Raw genomic sequence first — 23239 nt, 5'->3', positions numbered from 1 at the left:
TGTGACAAGAAATCAGTCATGTGTAGTTCTGAGAGAGGACAGCTATTTATATTTTCTTATAGCCGCTGTATTTTGTCCTGTATTTCTCACCATCTGTGCTCTGAAACGTTTGAGGCATCATCAGACCAAGAGAAGAGCGGGGGGTACCTGCCATACACTCTGGCTTCAGCTCTGTGGTGTCTGTTGTGAGTCAACAGCAGCATCTCTTCAGGAAAGACCAAAATCTACGGAGGATGAAGCAGAATAGCTAAAAAAAAAAAATCAAATGCCAGAAGCGTTTGTTTGTCTTCCCTCACCCTCTGTCAGCAGAGCTCGGGTTTATATTCTAATATTTATGTAGCTGAAGGATATTATAAAATCAGAGATACTGCGTCGCAACACAAGGGGGTTTGTTCACTCCTATAATCCCAGTAGGAAAATGACACGATTTTTTTTCTTTATATACTTGAGTCTTTTTAAACTTTTTTTTTGTTGTTTAGTGTCGTTGGTAGCTTAATGGATTTCTTGATTGTTGAGCTGCTCTTTTTGATACAGTATTGTTAGTCTTTGCATGCATTCAAAATGACAGGGAGCGTTAAAAACAGTCATTTCAATTTGAGATATCTAGAGATAATTTTTTTTATACCCACTATGTGAAAATAACTTGAACAGTAGCAGCATTATCCATTGTAAGCGAGATGATTTTACTTGTGAATTGGGTTTAAAGATAAAATCTGCCTACTTCCTGAGTCGTGGATTTCCTATTCATTGCTCTGTTAAGATTAATCGGGAGCAAGACTTAATTCAGAACAAAGATGATTGAATTGTCCTTAAACAGTGATGTAGAACATTACCCAGATCTCACTTTATTGAAAGCCTTTTTTGGTCTCGCAGTGCTGAGAAATCACAAGCTGCTTGTGAGTACATCATATGAAGAAGGATGCTTTTTCCTCATTTGCTGGCTCATTAGAAAGTAAAATGCCCGCTGGTTTTGGGGTTTGGTTTTGTGTTTGGTTTGGGGTTTGTGGTGTGTGTTGTTTTTTGTTTTGGTTTTTTTTTTTTTTTTTGAAGAAAGTTGTTGTGAGGCATTGTATAGAATGGGTTAAATCTGTGTAGTATATTAGCTAGAAATTATTTTGGCATGCAACAAGAAGGTCTCATTCCACCTGCAAAAGCCTCTGACGGCTTAAAGGTCTGCCATTAACGGAGCCGCTGCTGGGTTTGTGGAGTAGCCAGAACAGAAAATTAAGTACCTTAATGCAGCTTTGTTTCCTGTTTGGGAACGCAGACAAGGACAAGTTCAGGCTCCAGCTACCCAAGCCCATTGGGCAGGGTGTCCAGCAGAGCCACAGTGTAATCCACTGCTCCCCTTGCTGCCACCAGTCCCGGGTGTTCATTCCCAACGCAGTGATGCTAACAACAAAACCGTACTTTTAAAAATTAATGGTTTTCTTTTAATGTCCTATTCTCAAGCAGAAAGTGTATAGAGCCATCAGGTTGTCCTAAATCTCCAGTTACAGCCTAGAAAAGAGTAAGAATGTAATCTGGTTTTCGCCCTTTTGGAGCGCCAAGAAGAGAATGTGGGGGGAAGCATCTAAGTCAAGGATTTCCAAGCTATGACATGTGAGCTTCATAACCCCTCAATTCATTTCAAGAGTCCTACCTGAGAGCAGGCTGTGATCAATAACATTTGGGAGCTGGCGATAGTTATTTCAGATGCACTTACTGCATTTAAAATTAAAAAAAAAAAAGGGGGGGGGAGGGGGGCAGAAAAAGCAGCTTGCTGTTAAATGGCCTTGCTGTAGGGATGCTGGCAGGCAGCACACTGTTGGCAAGCTGTTCCCTGGAGTTTAGGAGCGTATTCAAGGCCAGGAGATTTAGGTACTTATTAACAGCACTGCAGCTTCAGGCCCTGCTGTTAGCTGGCAGTGGCTGAGCGAGTAAGAAAGGAACTGTCGGGGCTGCATTTAAGGCTGTTGGGTGTGCAAGCGTGCCCCGTGCAGCATCTCTTTCTTCTGGCTAGAATGATTTTGACCTTCTGAGTTAAACTTGCCCACTTAATTATATTTTCCTGTTATTTGAATCCTCTTTTCTTTAGCTTATTTGCATGCAGTACATCATGTTTCATTAGGATTTGATATGGTCAGAAGCCCAGGATAAAAGACAATGTAATAAAAGGCTGTTTTAATCATGACATTTTGTGAGACTGGAAGCTGCTGAGACCAGTCGTGGGCAAAAGAAATATGTTTTGTCCACTGTTGCAGTCTTCCTAGAGCAAAGTGGAGGTCTCTGTCCACTTTAGGAGAGCCAGCTAAACTGGATCGTTCCCCTCCATACATGTGTATTATCCTGTAACGTGCCGAGACAGCTTCTGCAGTGTCCTCAGCAGCATCTCTGCTGCCCAGCTGCAATGTCCCACTATGTGGGACAGCCCGTGAGCAGAGTTCTGTCTGCAGCATCCAGAGCTAAGTATAATTGCCAAGAGTTAATCCAGCTCAGTAGTTTAAAGCAAGACTGTAATCATAGTTATTGTTTTTTGTATTAAAATGCCCTTTTTTAAAAGTCTTTGTTAGTTTTAGCAAACTGGCTGTAGAGGTGATTATGTTTTGGTTGGAGAGGTGTGCATGGGTGGAGCAGGGCTGCACGTCCTGACGTTCCCCTTCCCTCTCAATTCTTCTTGCCGCTTCAAGAAACAGTCATTTGCTGTAAAGCCAGGTTTGCAGATTTGATTGAAAATGACTGTGCAAAACCCCATTAAAGCCATGCATGCCCCAGAATCATTAAAAAAAAAAAATCTAAAAGGCACCTTGGAGTGTGCAAGCTCCCTGGGATGCCAAGGGCCATCGCTTGTAGTTTGCTGGTGTCCCCAGGCAGGAACTAGTAAATCTTTGTGTGCCCAAAGAGCCCGGGAAGAAAGGGAGAAATTATGAAATTTCTCTCACTGAGGTCTGGGATGATTACGAAGTGCTGGCCCACTGCCTGATGACTGTCACTGGTTTGCAGAAGTGAAACAGATTTGGGAGAGGTGGCTGCATCTGTATAGCTGGGAAGTTGTGCTTTTAATTGCTAATTAAAGTTACCATTTGCATTTGGGGTTTTCCTTTTTGAAGAATGACATCGTATTACACAAGAAACTGCTTGCGCTGTTTATTTATAGCACAACCAAAGTGGCAATTTGCTTTTGCTGCTTTGCTGGTACATCTGTATTTCACCTATTGCATACTTTTGCTTTCCCATTTGTTTTTTATGACTCTGTCCTGACAACCCTTGTTCTTCTAGTCCTTGACTCCCCTCCCATGCAGACATATGATCCTGTAACATTTTTCCTTTTGTCTGTATAAACAATAGGCAGGCAGTCTAATAGGGTAAGTCCAAAGTCAAGGGAGCCTTGCAGATTCAGCTTGACAACTCCTCTCTCTGAATTATTTAAAGGCCATAAACAAAAGAAAGCCCATCTAGAGCTTCAGGTGATTTCTCATCTGGTATTGTGGAGAATGCCTGATAGTCCAGTCCTGCTAATTTTGCCCATTTAAATCCATGGGATTTAGTAGAATAGCAAATGCAATTAGAATTCAGGGGCTACCTCCTGGTATTCCTTAGGGGAGGGTAAGTTGCAGGGAGGTGAATGAGCAAGCCAAGGAGAGGGAAAGTATAAGGTGAAGGGAAGAATAAGGAATTTCTTTCTAGTTGTAAGAATTTGAATTTCTTCCCTTCTCCCCCTTTCCCCCCTTCCCCCCAAATCAGTGAACTTGTCTAAAGACATCCTATGTTTTTCTTTCAACTTTAATCTCAGTCCTTGGTGGGGTGGTTTTTGTTTTTTAGATCCTTTGGTTTTAAATCTAAAATGCTTTTCAGCAGCTGAATGACCCAGCGATTTCTGATTTCTCAGGTGCATTTTTCTTGCTGGTTTCGCTTGTCCTTCTGGATTTGGGAGTGTTTTAGATGGATGGGATCAGGGAAGCAAGCAGCAGAGCACAATTGAGTCCTTCAGATGATGCAAAGTTCATTATTATCTTTTGAATAGTTCATTCAGCAGAACAAAGTAGGGAAGATGTCATGCTTTGCATTTATTGTACTAAAGCTATAAAGCTGTACTCTTATCATTCTTTATACCTAAGGCATAGCTGTCTTCTCTTCCCACTCCTGTCTCCTCCCAGATAAATACAATGGAGAAAGCATCAGTAGTATGATATTAGAGAAGCAACCTCATATGTATCATCTGTAGTCTGTATGGTTTTGTTTAATGAAGTTCTTCACCTTTTATGTACAGTCAGACTTTATTAAAATTCAATTTACTGTACTGTCTTTTTCAATACCAGCCATATGATTTGGTAATCAAAGCTGATATTTTGCAGTGTGGCCTTACATTGAAAGCTGACCTGCAAAAATGGCTTGTGGGCTTCAACGTCAGGGATTCCACCATCTCTTTGTGTTTCCAAATGAAGGATCGCTCTCTTCCTGACAGCCTTACAGACATGATCCGGCTCAAAGTCCAGTTCAGTTTCCTTTTGTATACTGCCATATCAATAAGGATTTATAGAGACCACATTGACCACAAACCAGGCTAGCTCTAACCCTGTTCTCTGCTGAAGAGAAAAGGAGACAGTTCTGCTGGCTGGGGGACAGGCTCTGCTGCCCCATCCTTACATGCGCTTACCCTGTACCACAGGAACAGAAGACAGTAAACTTTAACACCATCCTATGGCTTGAATATGCGCAGGGAGAAGATTTAGGTCTAACTGGAATTTAACCTAGTTACTACTCAAGAGTAAACTCATGCTTGTGACATTAAATGCAGTTTTGAATATCATCAGAACCTGCTGGTGCAGGCTTTAGCAAATTTACATTGCCAATTTCAAGTTTATGGACATCTCTTCTCCTTCATAATTTTCCTGCAAACTTGGGCTAGTGAAAATATTTGCCCACTGCACTCAGGGTATTTTTGAAACAGTATTTTAGGGAGAGAAAGCTTCCTATTTCTCAAGACTGGAGAAGGCTACATGGTTTGGTACAGCTTGCCTGGCCTTGCCTGCATTGCAGGAGGTTTCAGGTACATAGTCCTGCACTTGATCCTGTTGAAGGAGAGCAGCAGGTTGTGAATTCTTACAAGATTAATGAAAACTTTTGTTTTACCTTAATTAAACTTCCATTCCTTAAATAAAAGTTCTCTTTCCCAAATAGGTGTATGTTATAAATAGCATTAGTATAGATATAATCTCATGAAACTTATGTGCATGCTGATGCTAATGTTTGTGCCTTGCTTTCTCTCTGCAAGAAACAATTTGTCCCTTTCTTTTATCTCACCAGGTCCTTGTGATTTCACTTCTGTGGCACACATATGTGTTGCATACAAAATACAAATATTTTTTTTTTCATCCCCCTGTAGTGGCTTATGCAGCTACAAGCTGGGCCACCTTGCAGGCAGGTACTCTTCCCTCTTCTGTTCTTACCACCAAGCACCTGCGTCCCTCTGGGTGGAAGCAGACTCCAGGGATGAGATATTTTTGCTCTTCTGCAGTGCCTTGCTTCCTGTTCCCTTGCTGTAGCTCTGCTTGCCACACAGATGTGTAGTCCCCTACCCTCCCTGCCTGCAGCCTCAGCTGGAGATGCAGCATCTTACGTATACTGTCATTTCCCCCCTACAGACAGCATCCTCAGCGCTGACACTTAGACCCATGATACTGTTCCTGTTGCTATTAAATATACTCTTCCTGGCGTAAAGAGAAATTAAGGCTTTGCTTTCCATGGCTGCCAGACTTGTGGCCCATCCAGTAACACAATTAGAAGGCTTGCAGATGCAGTGAATCCTTTTCCAGCTGGCATGAGCAAAACATTCAGAATAGTTAATGTGTTTTGCAAATACTGAGCACTCAAGTCCCCCTGCAACTTTATTCCAAGACCCATTAATAAAACGTTCAGGATTTTAACGTATGTCCATATCATATGCAGTATCAGTGTTTGGTTTGGTGATGGTGGGATCCCACTTAAAAATGGGTGGGTATGTTCAAGGGATGTTATTACAATTAAAGCATACAAAATAAATGTCAGAATTCAGGTTGCTTTAATATGACCCCTTTTTTTGCATCTTTTTGTCAGGCTGGTCTTAAAGGTGAAGGTGATTTTCATTAGGCCAGTGCAAAGAAGCTACAATCGGCAGGAGATGCAATTTACTAGGTGTTGCCCAAACAGACAGCAAGTGACACTTCCTGCCCCAAAGGAAGCCCCCAAAGGACAGCCAAACCATATAAAACGAACAGTAGCAGAGTATGAATACATTATCAGTTTTAAATAAATTGATTTCCTGAGTCCATCAGCCATTTCATGTGTTCCTGCCAAAGTGTTCCCTTATTGCTGACCCAGCCAGCCCAATTCAGCTTAGGTCCCTTCGTCATTCCTGACATCTCCTATGATTAACCCATTCTCCATTACTGATTGCCACCATCTGCAGTTGTAATGTGTTAATTGTTCTTCCACTTTTGCTTTGAGGGGACAGTGTCATGTGAGGGGTTTAGTATGTTTTTGGGTTTTTTTCCACCTCTCCCACTAACGCTAGCCAGCACATGTTCCTACCAGTTACATGGCTGCAAGACCTCTTTTTCCAGAGGTTAGTTTGGGGCTTTATCTGCCTGTCTTAAGCCTGTGGTAGCTTTAATACCTTAATATTAGTCAAGTCTGTCTCTCTCTTGCCTTAATTAGGTGAATTCTCTGTTATTTAATCTTCTGCACAGCCTGTCTCAGACTGGGGACCGTGCAGGAACTGGTGACTTTCTGATTACTCTCATGTAAGCAACACTTAGTACATCATTCTGCTTGGAGAGGGAAGGCTCTGCATCCTACCATCGCAAGACAGACTTCATATCAATACTTGAGTGCCTTAGTCATAGAGATCCAGTTGCCAAAGGTGTTGAGGAAATAAGCTTCTCTTGGTTTCAGTGAGAACTGAAAATCCATTCAGCTTTGCTGAGAGGCACACGCTTGGGTTAAAGGGACTGACAGTAGGCATCATCTGGGTCTGAAACATTTCATCACATGGTAATTGGGAAACCTAAAGTGTTTTCACAGCATGTAATTTGCATACAGAGTAGAATTCATTATTTTTGGAAAAAACAAGGCTGGATATGCCCCAGTATGGGCTGGTGGATTTGAATTTTAGGTGGCTGCCAGGCACTATCAAAAAAAAAACAAAACATCCCTGATACTTTGGGCAAATCAGTTTTGCTGTCAGCTATAGTCTCAGGCCCAGGAACTAGCGTTTTTCTATGCCAAATGTGTGAAGCAAACAAGACTGCTGGATCTAGAACTGTAGGTTGAGCGCACAGAGGAGCCTGTCCTCAAGTAGAGCTACCATGGTTGTGTGGGTGCCACTGTTGTCTGGGACCACAGTGAGGTTCATCTCCTGGGTGTGAGAAGGGAGGAGGAGATGGCAGGATGGGCACTGCATGGCCTGAAAGACTGGTTAAACTATGGGTTTGTAGAAGAGTGAGGATATTGGGACAGCTGATATTTTCCAACATTCATAACCGTTTAGTGTGTTGTGAGCAGAGTCAGTATCATTCAGGAATTTCTTACCCTCTCTCGGGCTTCTGACATGGGAGCCTGATGTGGAACTCCCCAAGGGTTGGATGAGTTGTTGGAGCACTTGGGAGATACCACACACTGATGTAGGTCTAGGACCTGTGAATGCTAGGTAAGTCAACCCATGAGCTTAGATATGTGCATAGGTATGAACTGTGCGTGGGAAGGGTCATGAAGTGTTCTTAAAACCCGTGGCTGGGTATCATGTTCGACCCAATGCATTCAGCCTTACCTAACAGACTGTTGCAGTTTAGGGTTGATTTTTAGCATGCTTGATAGCAGTGGCTTGTGCCCCTAGTCTGTTTGGGAGAGGAACACAGCTGGAACAGATTTCTCATCAGCAAATAAGTAAATACTGCAATTCAGAAAAGGAATGCTTATTAGGAGAGTTAAATCTCAGCGGTATTTCTCCCTGCTTTTTCTCTTCAGTGCCTCATTGTGAACATCTGGATTAACCTTGGACAAATCCACTGAGTGTGTTGCCTCGGTTTCCCTACATGTCAAAGTAGGATAATACTTAGCTACCTCACCAGGGCATTTGTTACACTTAATTAATGTTGTAATGTGTCTTTGGTTCCTCTGATAAAATGTGCTGTGTGAATGCTAAGTTGTTTTTACTGATTGGATTGTTAATTAAATGTGCACATATAAATGATATATTTGCATTAGAGAACTAAGACTTAATAATTTAAAACATTAACGTCAAGGTGGTTAGGTCAATTTTAAGCCTGTATCATTCAGCTATTTAGAGACTGAAACTAATGGTACTGGGAGAGTAAGGGAAGCGGGAGCTGGACCAGCTAACAGCTTATTCTGTGGTATTTCTATGTGGGGACTGATTTAATAATGGAATCTGAACTCCAGTGACTGGCCCAGGGAAGTCACTGGCAACATCAACGGTGCGTTGAGTTTGATAGAGCACGGGAGATGTCACCTCGCAGTGATCCCTCTTGGCCCAACTTGAAGTCATTTGTCAGCCTTTGGAGGAGTGTGCTCCAGTTCAGCATGGTAGCTGACATGTGGTATTAGCTCTTGTGTATCAGGAAAAAGCTTGAAAGAAAGGATATCTGGAGTATGTTTGTGTCTGCAAAGCTGCTGACATGGATCACCTTCTCCTGTTGAAAGCTCCTGGCCCAGCAGTGGTTTGTTCTCACAAATTAACATGGTGTTTCAGCCTCTAACCATAATGCCTCTGCCTCCTTATATTCTTCTATCCTCTGTTTTTTATCTAGGCAGATATTTCTCAGGTGGATGTGGGAATGAGCTGTAGTTGACAGCCCAGGCAGGGACCAGAGGAACAGATATGTCATCCTAGTGCAGTGATGAATTCAGGGATCTAGAATTACAGAGCTAAGAAGAGAAGAAGGTCCATGGGAGCACATACAGTTGGATGATTCGCTACTGGGACCAGAGGGGAAGGTTAACTATCATCTATTCCCTTTCTGAACCCAAGGAAAGGTGCACATTGGTATTGGTGCTAGCATGTTGGAGGCAAAAGAGTTGCAAAGAAAAGGAAAGTGTTCTGTAAGCAGGATTTTCAAAGGCGGATTCACAAGGAGAGGGAGGAGATGGGAAGATGTACATGGTGCTTTAGAAGAGGCAGTTGAAACTCAAGAATGAAGTGCTGAAAGTAGGGTTTTGATGAGAGATGCCATGCAAGGGACAATGATCTCACAAATACAAAAGTCCCAAAGGATATGGGACAGATGGTCTGGGGAAGATGAAAGTATTCTTGCAAAAACTAGGGAATTGCTGATTCAAGTGTGAAGAAGATTTGAAAGAAGGAACTGAGCAACTGAGTGTTGGATACAGTTGAGATGGAAGAGATAGTGCTGACTTAGCAAAAATGAGAAGGAAGAAGAAGAAAGAAGGTAAAAGGGATGGGAGAAACAAATCATAAGTGTGAAAGATAGGCATAAGAGAGCCAAATAATCATGAAGCAGGGCTTAAACAAATTGGAGTTTGCCCTTCACATTAGGGCAAGGAGTGTGTTGTAAATTAAAGAGGACTAAGGAGCTGGGAGGTATTGGAAAGGATGTCTTTTAGCATCTCTCAGGAGTTTTCCACCAGCATTCATTCCTTCCCAGTGCAGCAGCTGGGAGTGGTGGTCCTTGCTGTGTCACCCTCAAGGTAGGCTGTACTGTGGACTGCTTGTCGGTGTAATTCGGGGTAGCTTGGACTGAAAAGGCTTTTCACATTCTACTGATTTCTGTTTACGGCTCTGATCCCTGATGGTTTGCCATAGGTCTACACAAAATAAAAATCTAAATCTACCAGATTTATAGCACACTTCTGAATACTCTTATGCAGATTGGTGGCCATTTCTTCAGATCCACGTTGTGTTTCTGATGAGGGTTTGGAAGGGAGGCATAAGCAACAGTGACAGCTATAGTAACGATAGCATCTCAGGGCTTGGTTTTGCCACATACAGCACTCCTGGGCAGGGCAACGTGACCTTGGCTAGAGAAAGATTAAATTCATCACATCCAGCACGATGTAATGATTGACTGCAACAAACGGTAGAAGAGAAAGGAAAAAATGTATCGACTGTAGGAATGCAGGTCTTGGACTGTGCAGTTGTCAAGCAATGTACAGTATTGCATTATGTAGAATTGCCAAATGAATATTTGGGAACTTTTAGCATCTATTCTCTTAATACTTAAAGCTGTTTTCACTAATGCCTAGCCACTTCCTGTGCTTTTGCAATATTGATGCTAATGTGTTGCATGTTTATGTATACATTTTTTGTAGGCTTATTGCAAGCTATATTTATGTACTGCTGCCGCTTTGTTCAAGGCCTTGAGCATATTGTTTATGGGGAGCGTCTGAAATCCCAGGATATACGACCATAGGAACAAGTAGTTTTAGAGACCTTGTCACAAATACATGGGCAGTGGAGCTCAATATTCCCACACAGAGAGGAGGAGAAGATTTGCCATTTGGGGGAGGGGGGTTAATGCCAACATAATTTGGTTTTAATATATGTCTCCCTCCTTTGCCTGATGGGGAATGCGCAACAGCTGTTAGAGCTGTGTACTTCGCTTTGCAGTAGATGCAGAATAATAAGTGTCTGATGAGTTATTCTCGTCTTAAATTCTAAATAAATTAGGCACTCATCAAATCCAGTTTTGTTCCAGAACAACTAAATTACTGAGGCGGTCGCCTGTAATATATCAACAATTCCTGGGATGGGCTTTGCTGGCTGGCTCTCCTGCCTTTGCAGAGCTTTCTTTGCCCTCTTCCCATCAGTCTCACTGGCCTCCATTTCCATCTTGAATTCAGAAGACGGCGTAGAAACAAGCAACTTGGTGCCTGTGTGCAGCACCATACACATGCATGCTTCTATTTTCTCCTAGCCTTGTCTTCAGTTGCCTTGTTGATCTTGGTTTTTTTGAGAGCCACATGCTGAAAAGAAAGGTCATGCTAAGAAAAAGTGATTTCTCACTTGGCTGAGAGATAGCTTACTACTTATTTGAGTGTGTACATTGGAGCAAGGCTTGGATTGCTTTCCTCTGGGCACCCATGTGCTGTGAATACAGAGACCTGGATATATATGATAGCAAATAAGCTTCCAGTTTTACAGCATCTTCTTGTGCTGAGTTTAGTCTGAATAGGAGTAGAAAAATGCATTAAATGTAAAATTGAAAAATGAGAAGACTGCTTCTTCAGGGAGCAGGAAAGAGAGATATATTCATGTATTGAGAATTACAGTTAGAAAATACCAGATGTGGAAATGTCAGAAAACTTGATAAAAGCATCCCTGGTACAGAGGTTAAAGTCTGGAATTGCAGAAAAATGAGGGGAGGGATTCAAGATGTTGAATTTCTACCTGCACACGTTGCCTAGCGAGATGCGCTTCATCTTGAGCAGAAGCTGGAAACTCTGCGTGATGTAGGATGATAAAAACACTAATTTGTTTGAAAGCTTTTTTGCCCTTTATAGTGTGTCCATGAATTCCTACGTGAGAAGAAACTATACATGTGTGCATATGATAGTAGGCAAGTCTTTCTATAGAAAGCTACCCAAAGGAGTACCGTCATCTGTAAATCTGTGGGTTAACGCGTTAAGAAAATATCTTTATGCTGTGCGGGTGTAATTGTGGCATTTATAAACTTAAAAACCTCCAAAAATGTGTATTTGTAGCTGGATCTAGAAGGAAGCACAGACAAGACCTTTTTCAGATATATTGAGTTGTTGCTGGGGGGGGGAGGGGGCAGATAAGCCTAAGGAGGCTTTATCTCTGTGTGTACAAAGGAATTACCTTCAGAATGAGATAAAAATACAGTTTCTAAGGATTGAAAGACACATTTTAGGCATGCGTGTTCTGTTCCAGGTTTAAAACCTAAAGAGTTGGGTGTTGCTGCTCCTGAAATGTCTTGGTATGACATCTTTTGTAAGACCTCGTTCTTTAAGTGCGTAGTTTAAAGAGTAATTCATTTCTGCTTGGACCTGATGTTCACAGTATAGATAATATTCCTTAAAATTGTTCAGAAGGGGGTTAATGTTAGATCAGTGTGATGTCATATAAAGGAAATTCTGGCACACAGGGTGGGGTTTGCACCACTTTAACCATCCCACCATGCACCCCTTCATCAATGACGATTGTGTCGCAACTACGGAAAAAAGAAAATAAAATTCCATGTGCAACACATTATCCTGCTGGGAATAAAACTAATCTAGCAGTTTAGTTTTTAAAAACCTCTTGATTTTTGTACACTGGAGGTTCATCATGTTTCCTAGGTTAGAATTTGTAATTTTCTTTCAAAAACAAAAGCTGACTTGAGTCATACAACAAAAAAATAACTGGATCTCGGGGGAATTAGAGTGAAAAGCCATTAGAATCTGCTAATTACGAGATGAAGAGCAGTCAAGCAGTGGTGGTCTATTGGGGAACCGCTTTCACACATCTTGATGTATGAAAAGGCTTCGTGTGTGATGTCAGTGGGAAAAGTTTCAGTGAAATATCTTGCAGATGGTCTGCAGCTCAGTCCTGAAAGCCAGCACCTGATAATAGCTAGTATCTTCAGTAGGGATTGAGTAGTTTTACTCTTAAAGGGCTTTTTGTGCAAACAGCACTAGATTTAGTTCAACTATATACTTTTATTCTGACTATAAATAACATAAGACAATGGCCACTTGCATGCAAGCTTTCTCACCCGGTATATTTTCCCATTGTATCAATGACTGCTTAATTAGGCTCCAGTTCCTTTGACTGAGCGTTCAGGGTTTGTTGGCAGTGAGTCTGTCTGCTTGAAAGAGAATTGCTGATGAACTAGCCCTTCGTTAGCAAAAATGTCTGCTGGGGTGGGAAGGTGAGAAGTTAATTTAAAATAAGATCTTTAAGAATCCCAACTGTGAAACCATAGAACAAACCTTGCTGAAAATCCAGAAAATTCACGCTTACCTCAATGATGGCTGTGCTGGAAGTTTGAGGCGAATATGCTTTATTTGTGCAGAAAAGGGGAGATAAGAGGCACAAACTTCATGGCCTGCAATTATTCATAATACCATGAAAGTCCCAGATATGATTTCCAGTCCATCAGGTGAACACGTGCACATACAATTTGAAGAGAAACATCTTGCATCCTAATCTTCTTAATGAACAACTTCTTCAGCCCGTTGTGTTATTGCTGGTACCAGTGCAAGGTAGGAGAGACCATAAAAGTAAGAAATAAGTTCACGTTGTACCATTTCTCCTTTAGCCAGACTTTCTTCCTTCCTCAGCACAGGCCTTGCAAGGAACACAGTTGGGTAAGTTTATTTCAAGGTTAGTTTTGTTGGGCTAACAACATGGAGGAGTGCTGCTACATCTTTTAATGTGTTGGCTTACGTGGTCAAAGCCATGGTTGTTAGCTACCCAGTGCAATTCTCAGCCTTCAAGTAGTCTGACTGTTCCTGGTAAAGCTAGCTTTTGTAAAACTGCTGCGTCTACAAACTGTAAAAGTAGAGGTTATGTTCACACATAAATGTTCTGATTCGCAGTTTCACTCTCTACGGGGGGGGGGGGGGGGGGGGGGGCAAGATATTTCAAAGTCAGCATCCAGGCTCCTCCTCTTGTGTAGGCCATGTTCCAGCTTTTCCTTCAGGGAAACTTGCACCAGATGGTGCGAACTTCTGAAGTTGACTTTAAGGATTGATATATGTGGGGTAATGGAGGAGGAATGGTCTCACGAATTATTATATTAAAGGAAAATAAAAAAAAGATGTGAGTGATCTTGCCTATTTTAAGCCCCTTTGGGATGGGGTTGGATTTTGTGTCAGGAAAGGAAAACAATGAAATACTCAGCTGTGATTTTGCATGAGCCTGCTGGCGAGAGAGGAGTGCTTAACTCCTGGAGTACTGTGGCTGCAGGCGGGTGTTCACAGTGGCTCTTTATTAATGAAGAGGGATGAGAGAGATGAGCCTTGCAGTTACTGGAAGGATGTGTTTACAGCTTAGCTAGAGGGTCTGTCTGGAGCTTTTGCTTGCCCCATAGAGTTAAGTCTACGTGAATATCTCTGTGTGTCCCTCCAAGGAGATGCATGTGTGGTTTTAACAGCTGTCCATTTGGAGCGACTTTGATTTGCGCCCCCCAATGTTTTCTTGCACAAAGATGTAAAGAAAAAGTGGAAGAGCTACAACCTCAGCTGTCTTTTCACTCCCTATTGCACTGAAGCAGCTCTGACAATTTTCAGTTGTTCAGCTGAGTTTCCTCAAGCTTCATGAAACATCCAGAGCGTTTCTGATTCTCTTAATGCCGGCTGCTCTTGCATGAATACCAGCAGTCAGCCAGACTTTCCTTCTCCTCCCTTCCTTCCCTGTACAAATTGCTTCCCCAGGGCCATCCAAATACAGGGCTCATCTAGGAGGGAAAGAAATCAGTGTGCTTCAAAACCCAGCTGTCACTGGGTGAATAATTCCTTCAAATGATAAATGTAGCAGGTAGCTCATCCACTCAGGAAGGTCCTAAATTTGATTTTGTTTTTGTTTGCCATCAAGAATGTGCTGCAGAATTTTTTTTCTTTTGGCACAATCAATGAAAGTCCCTTCAAATCCCAAGGGCAAATGCTCCTAAGTTCCTGTGGGTGGATCAGTCATGTTCATCCAGTGCCATGTCCAGGAGATGTGTCAGGATCAGGACTGAGGTGCTTCTGTCTGATCTGTCTGTGCTCTCAGGGCTGATTTACAACTTCATTTTGCATAATGCCTACCTCTGTGTGGATATGCGTCCAGTCTGTAGGCAATAACAAAGATTTGTGGTAGAGTCAAGTCCTTCCCAATGTCAAGGAACTGTCCTTCAGACTTCCCATAATACTGTCTCTGCAGTCGAGGAAAAAGTTGGCATGTGTGGAAGGCTGTTTATAAGTCTTAGTACAGGACTTCAGCTCTGGAGCATCTTAGACCTGTTCTGGACCAGCACGCTCTGTTAATCTTGACTGACTCCTGAGATGCACCTACATTTGTCAATTAATCTTTCTAAATTCATACGTAATGCCAGGAGACAAAAAGATGCATACTTTTGACATCACTAGAGCCTTGCTCTTTTCTGTTGACTTAACAGGACCAAAACTCTTAAGCTGTCTCCCATCAGTTTTATGGCTGTCCCTGGCTCGTTGAGATGCCATGTTATCTCATCGCAGGGGACCCGAGTGCACCGCACCACATATCCACCAATTGCTCCTTATCTGCCTTGATGTGCAGATGAGAGGTTGCCACATTTCATCAGGTTTCGCAATCAGTGGCTTTCCACTGGGGTGCAGTAATACTTGAGATTAGCAGCTGCATGGAACAAAATGCTATTGCTTGCCAGGCAGGAAACCCTCATCTCTTGATTTTTGTTGTGTTTGGTTTGGTTTTGTTTTTTTCTTCAATCTTGTTTTAGCAAAGGCAGCTGGCACCTTCTGCCTCTCCTGTCAGGAAGGGCTACAGGTGCTAACCACCTATAGAAGGAGGTGTATGTGTAAAAGAGTCATTTCAATAACTGATTTCTTCAGAGCAGGACTATTCAGTCAGGGTGGATCTCCACCATACCCCCTGCCTCTGCTTTGGGAGTTTCTGGCTCCTGCAGACAAATTTCGGAGGCATAGAATCAAAGAATGGTTTAGGTTGGAAGGGACCTTAAAGATCATCTAGTTCCAACCCCCCTGCCGTGGGCAGGGACACCTCCCACTAGACCATGTACTCAAAGCCCCATCCAACCTGGCCTTGAACACTTCCAGGGATGGGGCATCCACAACTTCTCTGGGCAACCTATTCCAGCCTTTCAGCCTTCTTGCCCTACACAGTGATTATGGTAAAGTAAAACACGCAACCACAATGGATGGTGATACCTGCTTGTAGTGGTGCAGTAGGGGAAATAGGTATTCAGCCAGCTAAGTGGTCATAGTGGTTGTCTTTGAGCACGTGGTGACTCCATTCATCCACGTCCTGGAAAAAGGATTGGTTCAACATCCACACAGCTGTTGTGAGTTACAAACCTACAGATCTAAGCAACTTCACGACTTGCTTAGGTGTTTAACATGTTGAATATATTGGCTGTTTTACAGGGAACACGAAAGGACGAGAATTGTTTTTTTAGATGATCGAAAACAGGTTACTTAGCTATGTTCCCGGGGAAGCAGTGCTAGAGTGCCTTAACAAGCAAGTCACTGTTCGATGACAGATTTGGTGCTAATTTTGCTGCTGTCTGCTCCCGTTCGCATCTCGTGGTTGTGGATGAAAGCAGCAGAGCAGTGATTAGCTCAGACCCTGCTGAAAAAAAAACAGTGGCTTCTGAAGAACAAGGGAGTGAGAGTATATTACCCTCTGGCGTTTTTATTTTATTTAGCAGGTAAAACTGTTCATTGAACCAGAGTTCATTTACAGTGGTACCCCAGCAGACTGCAGCAGCAGGATGAATTACTGATCACTCACAGTGCAAACAGGAATCATTCAAGCCCTGGATCATGTGTACTCAGGAGTTCAATTTTCTTGCACTGCGCGCTAGATAGCTGCTGGTGTTTCCCCCTTGCCTCCAAAATCCTGTCAGGCATCCTGGTCTCTGTGTTAGTCCCCAAATCACATTTATATCTGTATTCCCCCCCGGTGGGTTTTGATTGTAATGCTGTTAACCAGAAGCCGGGCAGTTCACAGGATTAGACTCTTTTAGCCATCAAATTAATGGAAATTAGAGTATATGCTTGCTTTGAGGATATACTTTCTTTTCAGGAGCTTTGACTTGGAGGACCATTGGTGAGATGATATCAGGAGCCTTAACTAATCCCCTAATGACTGTACCAGGGTGAACAAGTCTTATCTATAACAATTAGCCCAGTGATCCACCACAAGGCTACTCTTACCTGATAAGTGAGTTTTTGCATTGAAAAGGATTTGTCTCCCTTTGCTTTGAAGCTGCTGGCTGTGCAAAGTCTTGAACCTCATGGTGAGGCAGCGTGCAACCCCGTTGGGGCTGGGTCGAGCTGGCTTTCTGCTCCCTTTGGAGCAGGGTGTATTCTAGTCACTGAGTTTATTAAAAATGCATGTGTTAAGTGATGGGATAATTACAGCAAGTTTGTCTTGGGATAGATAGCAGCAGAGAGAGAAATTGAAAAATGTGTCTGAGAAAAGATATCAGCTGTCTCTAGAGAAAACAGTTCACAGCGGGCAGTTTGGCAGCATACACTACAACTGCTGGTGCAAGGACAGATGCAGGACACCAGTCTGGGAGCAGTGGTTCAACCTTGATGTCGCCAGGGTTGTTGCCAGCATCCCTAGCACTTACGTGCTTTAGGTTTATTGGCACCATCTGGTTCCTTTGGATTTTCCTCTGTCTGAATGATTTTGTGGTTTGGGAGGGTGTGTCTGCACTTGCTGGTCGCATCAGGAATGCAGTTTGAAGGGTAGAGGCTGTCTTCTGTCTGCAGCTGGCACCCAGTTTTTGCCTGGGGGTTGCCTGACTGATGCAGCAGACCAGTAATTTGCAGACAACCAGGGTATATCCAAAGGCAACACCACCGATTGGCAGGAGGTAAATAGATGCTGCCTTTCGGAATAGAGCAGGGCTGGAATCCTGTTTATCTTCCCTTCCAAGCTGGGTGTATCTGCTGTTGCTCTCTAATCTCTTCTCCTTTTTTGTTTTACTTGTCTGAAACCTCTTGGCTGTGGGAGAGGTGGTGTGGCCTCGGAGCTGGAGAGGTTTTGTCATGGTGATTAGTCGGTTTAGTTAGGGCACTGGAGACCTTTGTCCATACACTGCCAAAAGATGAAAATGATTATTATTACTTGCCCACTTCACAGAGAGACTGTAAGGATTAATTCATGTTTGTAAATTGCTTTGGAGATTCAGAGCTCTGTACAAGCACTAAGGATTATTGCTTTCTAATTCTGCAAGGTAATATAACTTCTGTAAAGACTTTTAGCCTTGGAAGCATCTTGGAAATGGAAAGAGTGAAGTCCCTTTGAAATTAGATATACTTCTAATGTTAAAGATAAAAACAACTGCTGCTTCTCTGCTGCTTCTTCCAAAAAAAAAAAAAAAAAGAAAAAAAACCAAAACAATGAGATTGATAGTGCCTCTTCTTTTTTTCCAGGAATCCAATGTGTTGATTGCTGCTAACAGTCAGGGTACAATTAAGGTAAGTTATTTCATGCATCTCCTCTTTAAACGTTTGAATCTGTTCTTAGTAAAGAGCAAGGTCAAAGAAACCGTACAGCCAGGAGAAACCATTAGAAGAGGTCATCCCAACTGTAGAACTTTGTAATTTAAATGATGTATTTGCCTCTGGCACATGGTGGAGCGGGCAGACAGTGCACCAGCAATGAAACAGAGTTAAAGCAAGGTGTAGAAAAGCTGCTGGCAGCTGTCCAGCACTGGCTTTTCCTCCACCACTCCTCAGGATCCCAGTAGCACAGAGTCTGGTACAAGCATCTACTCAGGCTCGTGCTGGTTTTTGTGGCAGCAGAGGCTGCACGTTAACTCACCAGCGTTAACCAGAGCCTGTGCTCCTACTGCTGCTGCCGCCAACATGGGGTGCAGCAGAGCTGAAAGCTGAGCTCCTGATGTGCAGCCAGCTGGAGCAATGTTTGAAATGAGCAGGGATGCTGCCTCGCTTTGCTTACTCCTGATGCCTAGACTGGCTGTAACAGACAGCAGCTGCCAGCACGGGGTTTTGTGAAAGCAACAGCCTTTCTTGTGCACTGAGAAGCCAGCGTTTTGCCAGGTTTTCAACACTTGAAATAAAAGCCTTCCGGAGTATCTGTTCAATGTATTTCTATACATGAAATGTCAAGTAATAAGGAAAAGACTTTGGCATTCTTTACATGTCTATCAGATAGCCAAGCAAAACCAGTACCCAAACCCAGGCTGGTGCTGATCCTCCAGAGTACCCCAGGTCTGATGCCATCCCAAATTGTACACAGCAGCATTGATCTCCACCATGCATTTGAGGCTTGGTGGTCAACACTGCAAGCTTGTAGCCCAGAGCCCTGGCAGCTGTCTGCAGCTGCTGACAAAGGGGTTTACTTGCTTTTTGCAAAGTTACACACTGAATTGTCGCTCTCGTGAAGCTGAGGTCCTCATCCTGATTTCTCCTCGCATCCATCTGATGATAGCAGATCTCTGGAGCCAGACCAGAAAAATCACAAAAAAAGCAGGAGCGAGGGGAGACCCCAGTGGTCTGTGTTTGACTGCATGTCAAGATTTTTATTTTTTTTTTTCTCCTTTCTAGGCCACGAGTGGCCTGGTTACTCCCCCTCTTGCAGCGTGTGATGCTGTAGCCGCTCATTCCTAGGCAATTTATTTAGCAGGCTGTGGAACTGGTTGCTCATTACTTTGGTCACTTCCTTCTTAGTAAAATGGGCAAAATGCACAGATGCTTTTGATACCTTGAAGTGAATCCAGCAGCAAGAGAACAGTGATTAGAGAGGAGAGGTTTTGCTCATGCAGTTTGCTTGTTAATGAGAGAAGGTAGACAGAGGAATATGCAAACAGCCAGGGCTGTCAGAACTCTGGTATTTCCATTTGCCTTTGGCAGCAAACAGGGGGAAGGTGGGATAGTCTGGGAAACAACTGGGTTTCCACAAACCCTTTCCAATCTGGGGGCAGATGCCATGCCAGCCAGCACCCATGGGCTAAAGCTCTAGTCCTTTCTCCAGTAAGAGCACCCTGGGTTAATACAGGCTGTGCAAATCACTCTGCAGATGACAGCCCTCATAGTTACTTTTCTTTGGCCATTTCTAGACCATGCCTTCAGAGGCTGCTGCACCATCTTAGCATGGACAAGGGAAATGTGAGCACAGAGGGCTGAGAGGACAAAATCTCTGATCTCCATTACAAGATTTCTGAGAGCTGGTTGATTGGGATGAATGGAAATGAGACAACTGTGGATGGTTTTGCTTCGTGCCATAATTTATCCTAGTGCAAGCAAACATCAAAATCGGGATCCTTGCCAAGCGCTTATCCCATTTGCGTGATATTATTGCATGCTGGTGAATAAAGGGTAAGGGGTGGAGACGGAAAGGTCAGTCCTGTCTTAGTGATCTATATGCTGATGTAGGAGATAATGAATGTCATAAATTGCTATTCTAAATGTCTCGTCTTCCTTACTAATCAGGTACTGGAGCTGGTATGAAGGGTTTTCTCTCAAGGCATGAGGTACTTGGTCCTGCTGATATGCTACAGTATTCATCTGGGATCCTCAGCAGGACAAGAAACCGAAACCACCTTGATGTTCCTCTCCAAAACCATCATGTTTGGGTTTTTTTCCATTTATGGACTTTCTAGGACATTTTGAGACACTGGAAACGCCAGTGAACTGTCTGCCATCAACATTAACTCCACAGACTTTGCTGCTGCTGCTGGTGGTGGTATGGTTGTCTAATTTTTATGATAGGAAAACAAATTCTTTTAAATAAAAACAAAAAGGAATAATAAAATTTATTGAGCCACAAGCTGAAGCTGGAAGATTCTCTCTTGTTGCATATGGGAACAGATTTACTTGGGAAGGGAGCTTACAGGACCACACAGGGCTGTTCTCAGTTGCACATCTCTGGTTACTTTCACCTGGACTGTTCCTTCATTCCCATTGGAAAAAGAAAGTCTCTAAGCCTTACCTGGACATGCAAGCAATCTGCTTTGAGATCCCATAACGATATGGTTCACTTGTTCCTTTGATTTTTTTTTTTTTTTATTTCTTTTTAATGCATTAAATACTGAGAAATGTCACCCAGGTTGACACCTCTGGAGACTGAAGTCCTCTGGTCATCAAGAAGAGAAGGGCAGCTTCCCCTTCCTCCTCTCCTTACACCCCTGCCTCAACCGAAAGGGGCAGCTCCAAAGGAGAGAAGTATGTTGTCCTTTTCCACACGAGCCTGGGCCTCTCTGCTGCCTGCCACCAGCAACATGCTGAGATGAGGTGACCTGCAGTTGCCTGGGACCTGGACTGACCTCACCGAGAGGTTGTGGGATAACAATCTTACACACACTGACCTGGCTGTGTTTGACTATTTCAGCTAGAGGAGGAAGCTTCTAGATCCAGTTACCAAAGCCCTGCACCACTTAATCGCCCGTGTGGTCTGGTTGTGTTTGCCCCTCTCTGCACACCATGGAAGCCAAGCGTTTTGAATGTTGTAATAAGAGAGGGGATGAAGTTGGTTTGTAATGTGTTTCAGAGCCATGATATAAGTAGCCTTATTTTTAATGGTCATGCATACACTTAATTGTACATACGGAGGGGGAATAAACCATGATGCTAAGAGTCGTTGTTGCTTTGTTGGCAGGATAGCAGGAGGAGCGAGAAGGTGCAGACGGTCTTCGTGAGTAGCAGTCATGCTGAGCTGTCAGGATTGCTGCCAGAACTCATTAAGCTTGAAAGTGGAATTGGTGGGCGTAGCGTCTTTTCCTAGCTGCCGGTGACAAAGGTGCAATGTATACAGTGATACCTGTAGGAAGCGTTTTGGTTTGCAAACAGAATCTCTCTGCATTTGTTCATTGCAGTACATGTAGTCTCCCTTGCGCCTCTGAGGCTGAGGTTGCTGCAGGGACTTCACTCTCTATCACCAAAGCAAGGTCCTGCTGCAGTCTTGGGCCACTCATCAAGGAGCTGTAACTGATGGTGGGATGTGAAAGTTGTCTCGTGTCTTCCAAGTGTTAAAAGCCTGATTCTGACCTTCCTGCAAGGGTTGAGAGATCTTTTGACATCCCTTGGTCACAGGACAGAAAAGAAAAACAAGGATGCTCTTGTGGGTATGAACAAAGGAGCAGGGATGAAGCCTTACAGCAGAGTCAGGGCAGATCATGTCCTGATTCAACGCTAGTGACTGTTTCCAGTGGGGCCACAGGGGACTTAGATGCTCCTTCAACCAACAGCTGTGGCTCTCAGCTTAGAAGGGTGTGGGACACACTGAAATTGCTGTTGGCTTCTGGAGAGTCTTGTCCAGTGGGGAACAACATGATGCTCAGCTCCAGGAGACGTGTGGATGGCCCCCAGATGCTGCATGCTAGTTTTCTTCCATGGTTTCTGGCATGCCAGTGGCAGGTGAGAGCAACGAGAGGAGACCATGCTAGCACATGTCCTGCTCTGAGGTGCTATCTGCAGGTCTCCATCATGTGAGTCACCCGAGTCAGAAGGATTGTGGCAGAAGGAAAGGAAATTGGTTCCTTCTGTCTGATGGCAGCTGATGTGTCCCAGTGAGCACTAGCTTGATTTCCATTTTGCTTCATTTTTGAGAGAATTTGGTGCTGGGTGACTGTGCGGGGCTCGCAGAGCATTCTTCTCAGCCAGCCATCTCTGAAGGCGGGGCTGGCACAAGGAATAATGGCTACTGCTTTTGCCTCTTCCCCTGGTTTCAGGCATGGGTTTCCCTCAGCCTGTGGCTTGTTTATTGATGCCTACTCATTTATTTTGCAAGCTGTTGTTGTACCCATGCTCTGTGCCGTGCAGCCGTTGCTTGGCAGATGACCTCATTCCTTCTCTGCCCCTACTTGAAAGTCCTCCGTGTTTTAAATTGAAATCACTCCAATGAAGCTGAGATTTTAAAAACAGAAGAAAAAAGCAGCTATTTTGAATGTTGTAAGGTTACCCCTTGAATTAAACAGGGAAAACAGTTTAACATTGGCTGCCTTTTATTTTTTTGGTTTTCATTCTGTTTCAATCAAGATAAAATGCAAATTTGGTGTCTGGCCCTAATTAGAAACACAGCAGCTCATAAACACAAGTTGATGGCATTTTTTGTCTTTGTCTCTTTGTCACAAGTGGTACGCTTCTTATTTTAATCCCCTTAATTTTCTTTCCTTCAGGTAACTCTTTGCAGTTGACATATTAAGTCGCATATAATTACTTACTGTAATCTTTTTCTTTTTTTAACAGCATTTGTTCAATTTTTTTTTTTTTAATTAGTCGCCTCCTCAACAAATGGTCCCTATCAGGTTTTCAGCCTTTTTAGAGTTAAGGAGTGATAGAGTTTGAGAGGGACCTCTGGAGGTCTCTGGTCCAACCCTCTGCCCAGAGCAGGGCTTGCCTCAAAGTTGGATGAGGTTGCTCCAAGGCTTGGAGATGTTCACAGCAAAACTGAGCAAGGATCAGAGATTAATAAGACCCTCTGGGAAGCTTGTTCCCGGGCTTAACTGCTCTCCTTGCAGAAATTAATTGCAGATGGTGGGCACTTAGAGTCATTATTCTCATTTTCTTCATTTGAAAGAACAGGGTTACAAAGCCCTTGGCTGGAAGC

General features: G+C 43.3%; 1 protein-coding gene across 1 annotated transcript in view; it reads left to right on the top strand.

The window, feature by feature from the left end:
• Positions 1-21261, top strand: part of COP1 (COP1 E3 ubiquitin ligase) — a gene marked incomplete at its 5' end in the record, with an annotated part of 128964 nt that extends 107703 nt beyond the window's left edge. The window contains 2 exons of the mRNA XM_082483356.1: positions 18103-18147; positions 20125-21261. Of these exons, the coding sequence (XP_082339482.1) occupies positions 18103-18147; positions 20125-20142 (63 nt within the window). The 3' untranslated portion in view covers positions 20143-21261. The remainder of the gene's footprint in view (positions 1-18102; positions 18148-20124) is intronic.
• Between the last annotated feature and the right edge of the window lie 1978 nt (positions 21262-23239).

Source organism: Vanellus vanellus (assembly GCF_965231255.1).
Source record: "Vanellus vanellus genome assembly, chromosome: 5".
NCBI classification, from domain to species: Eukaryota; Metazoa; Chordata; class Aves; order Charadriiformes; family Charadriidae; genus Vanellus; species Vanellus vanellus.
This window is presented reverse-complemented; position numbering and strand designations above follow the sequence as displayed.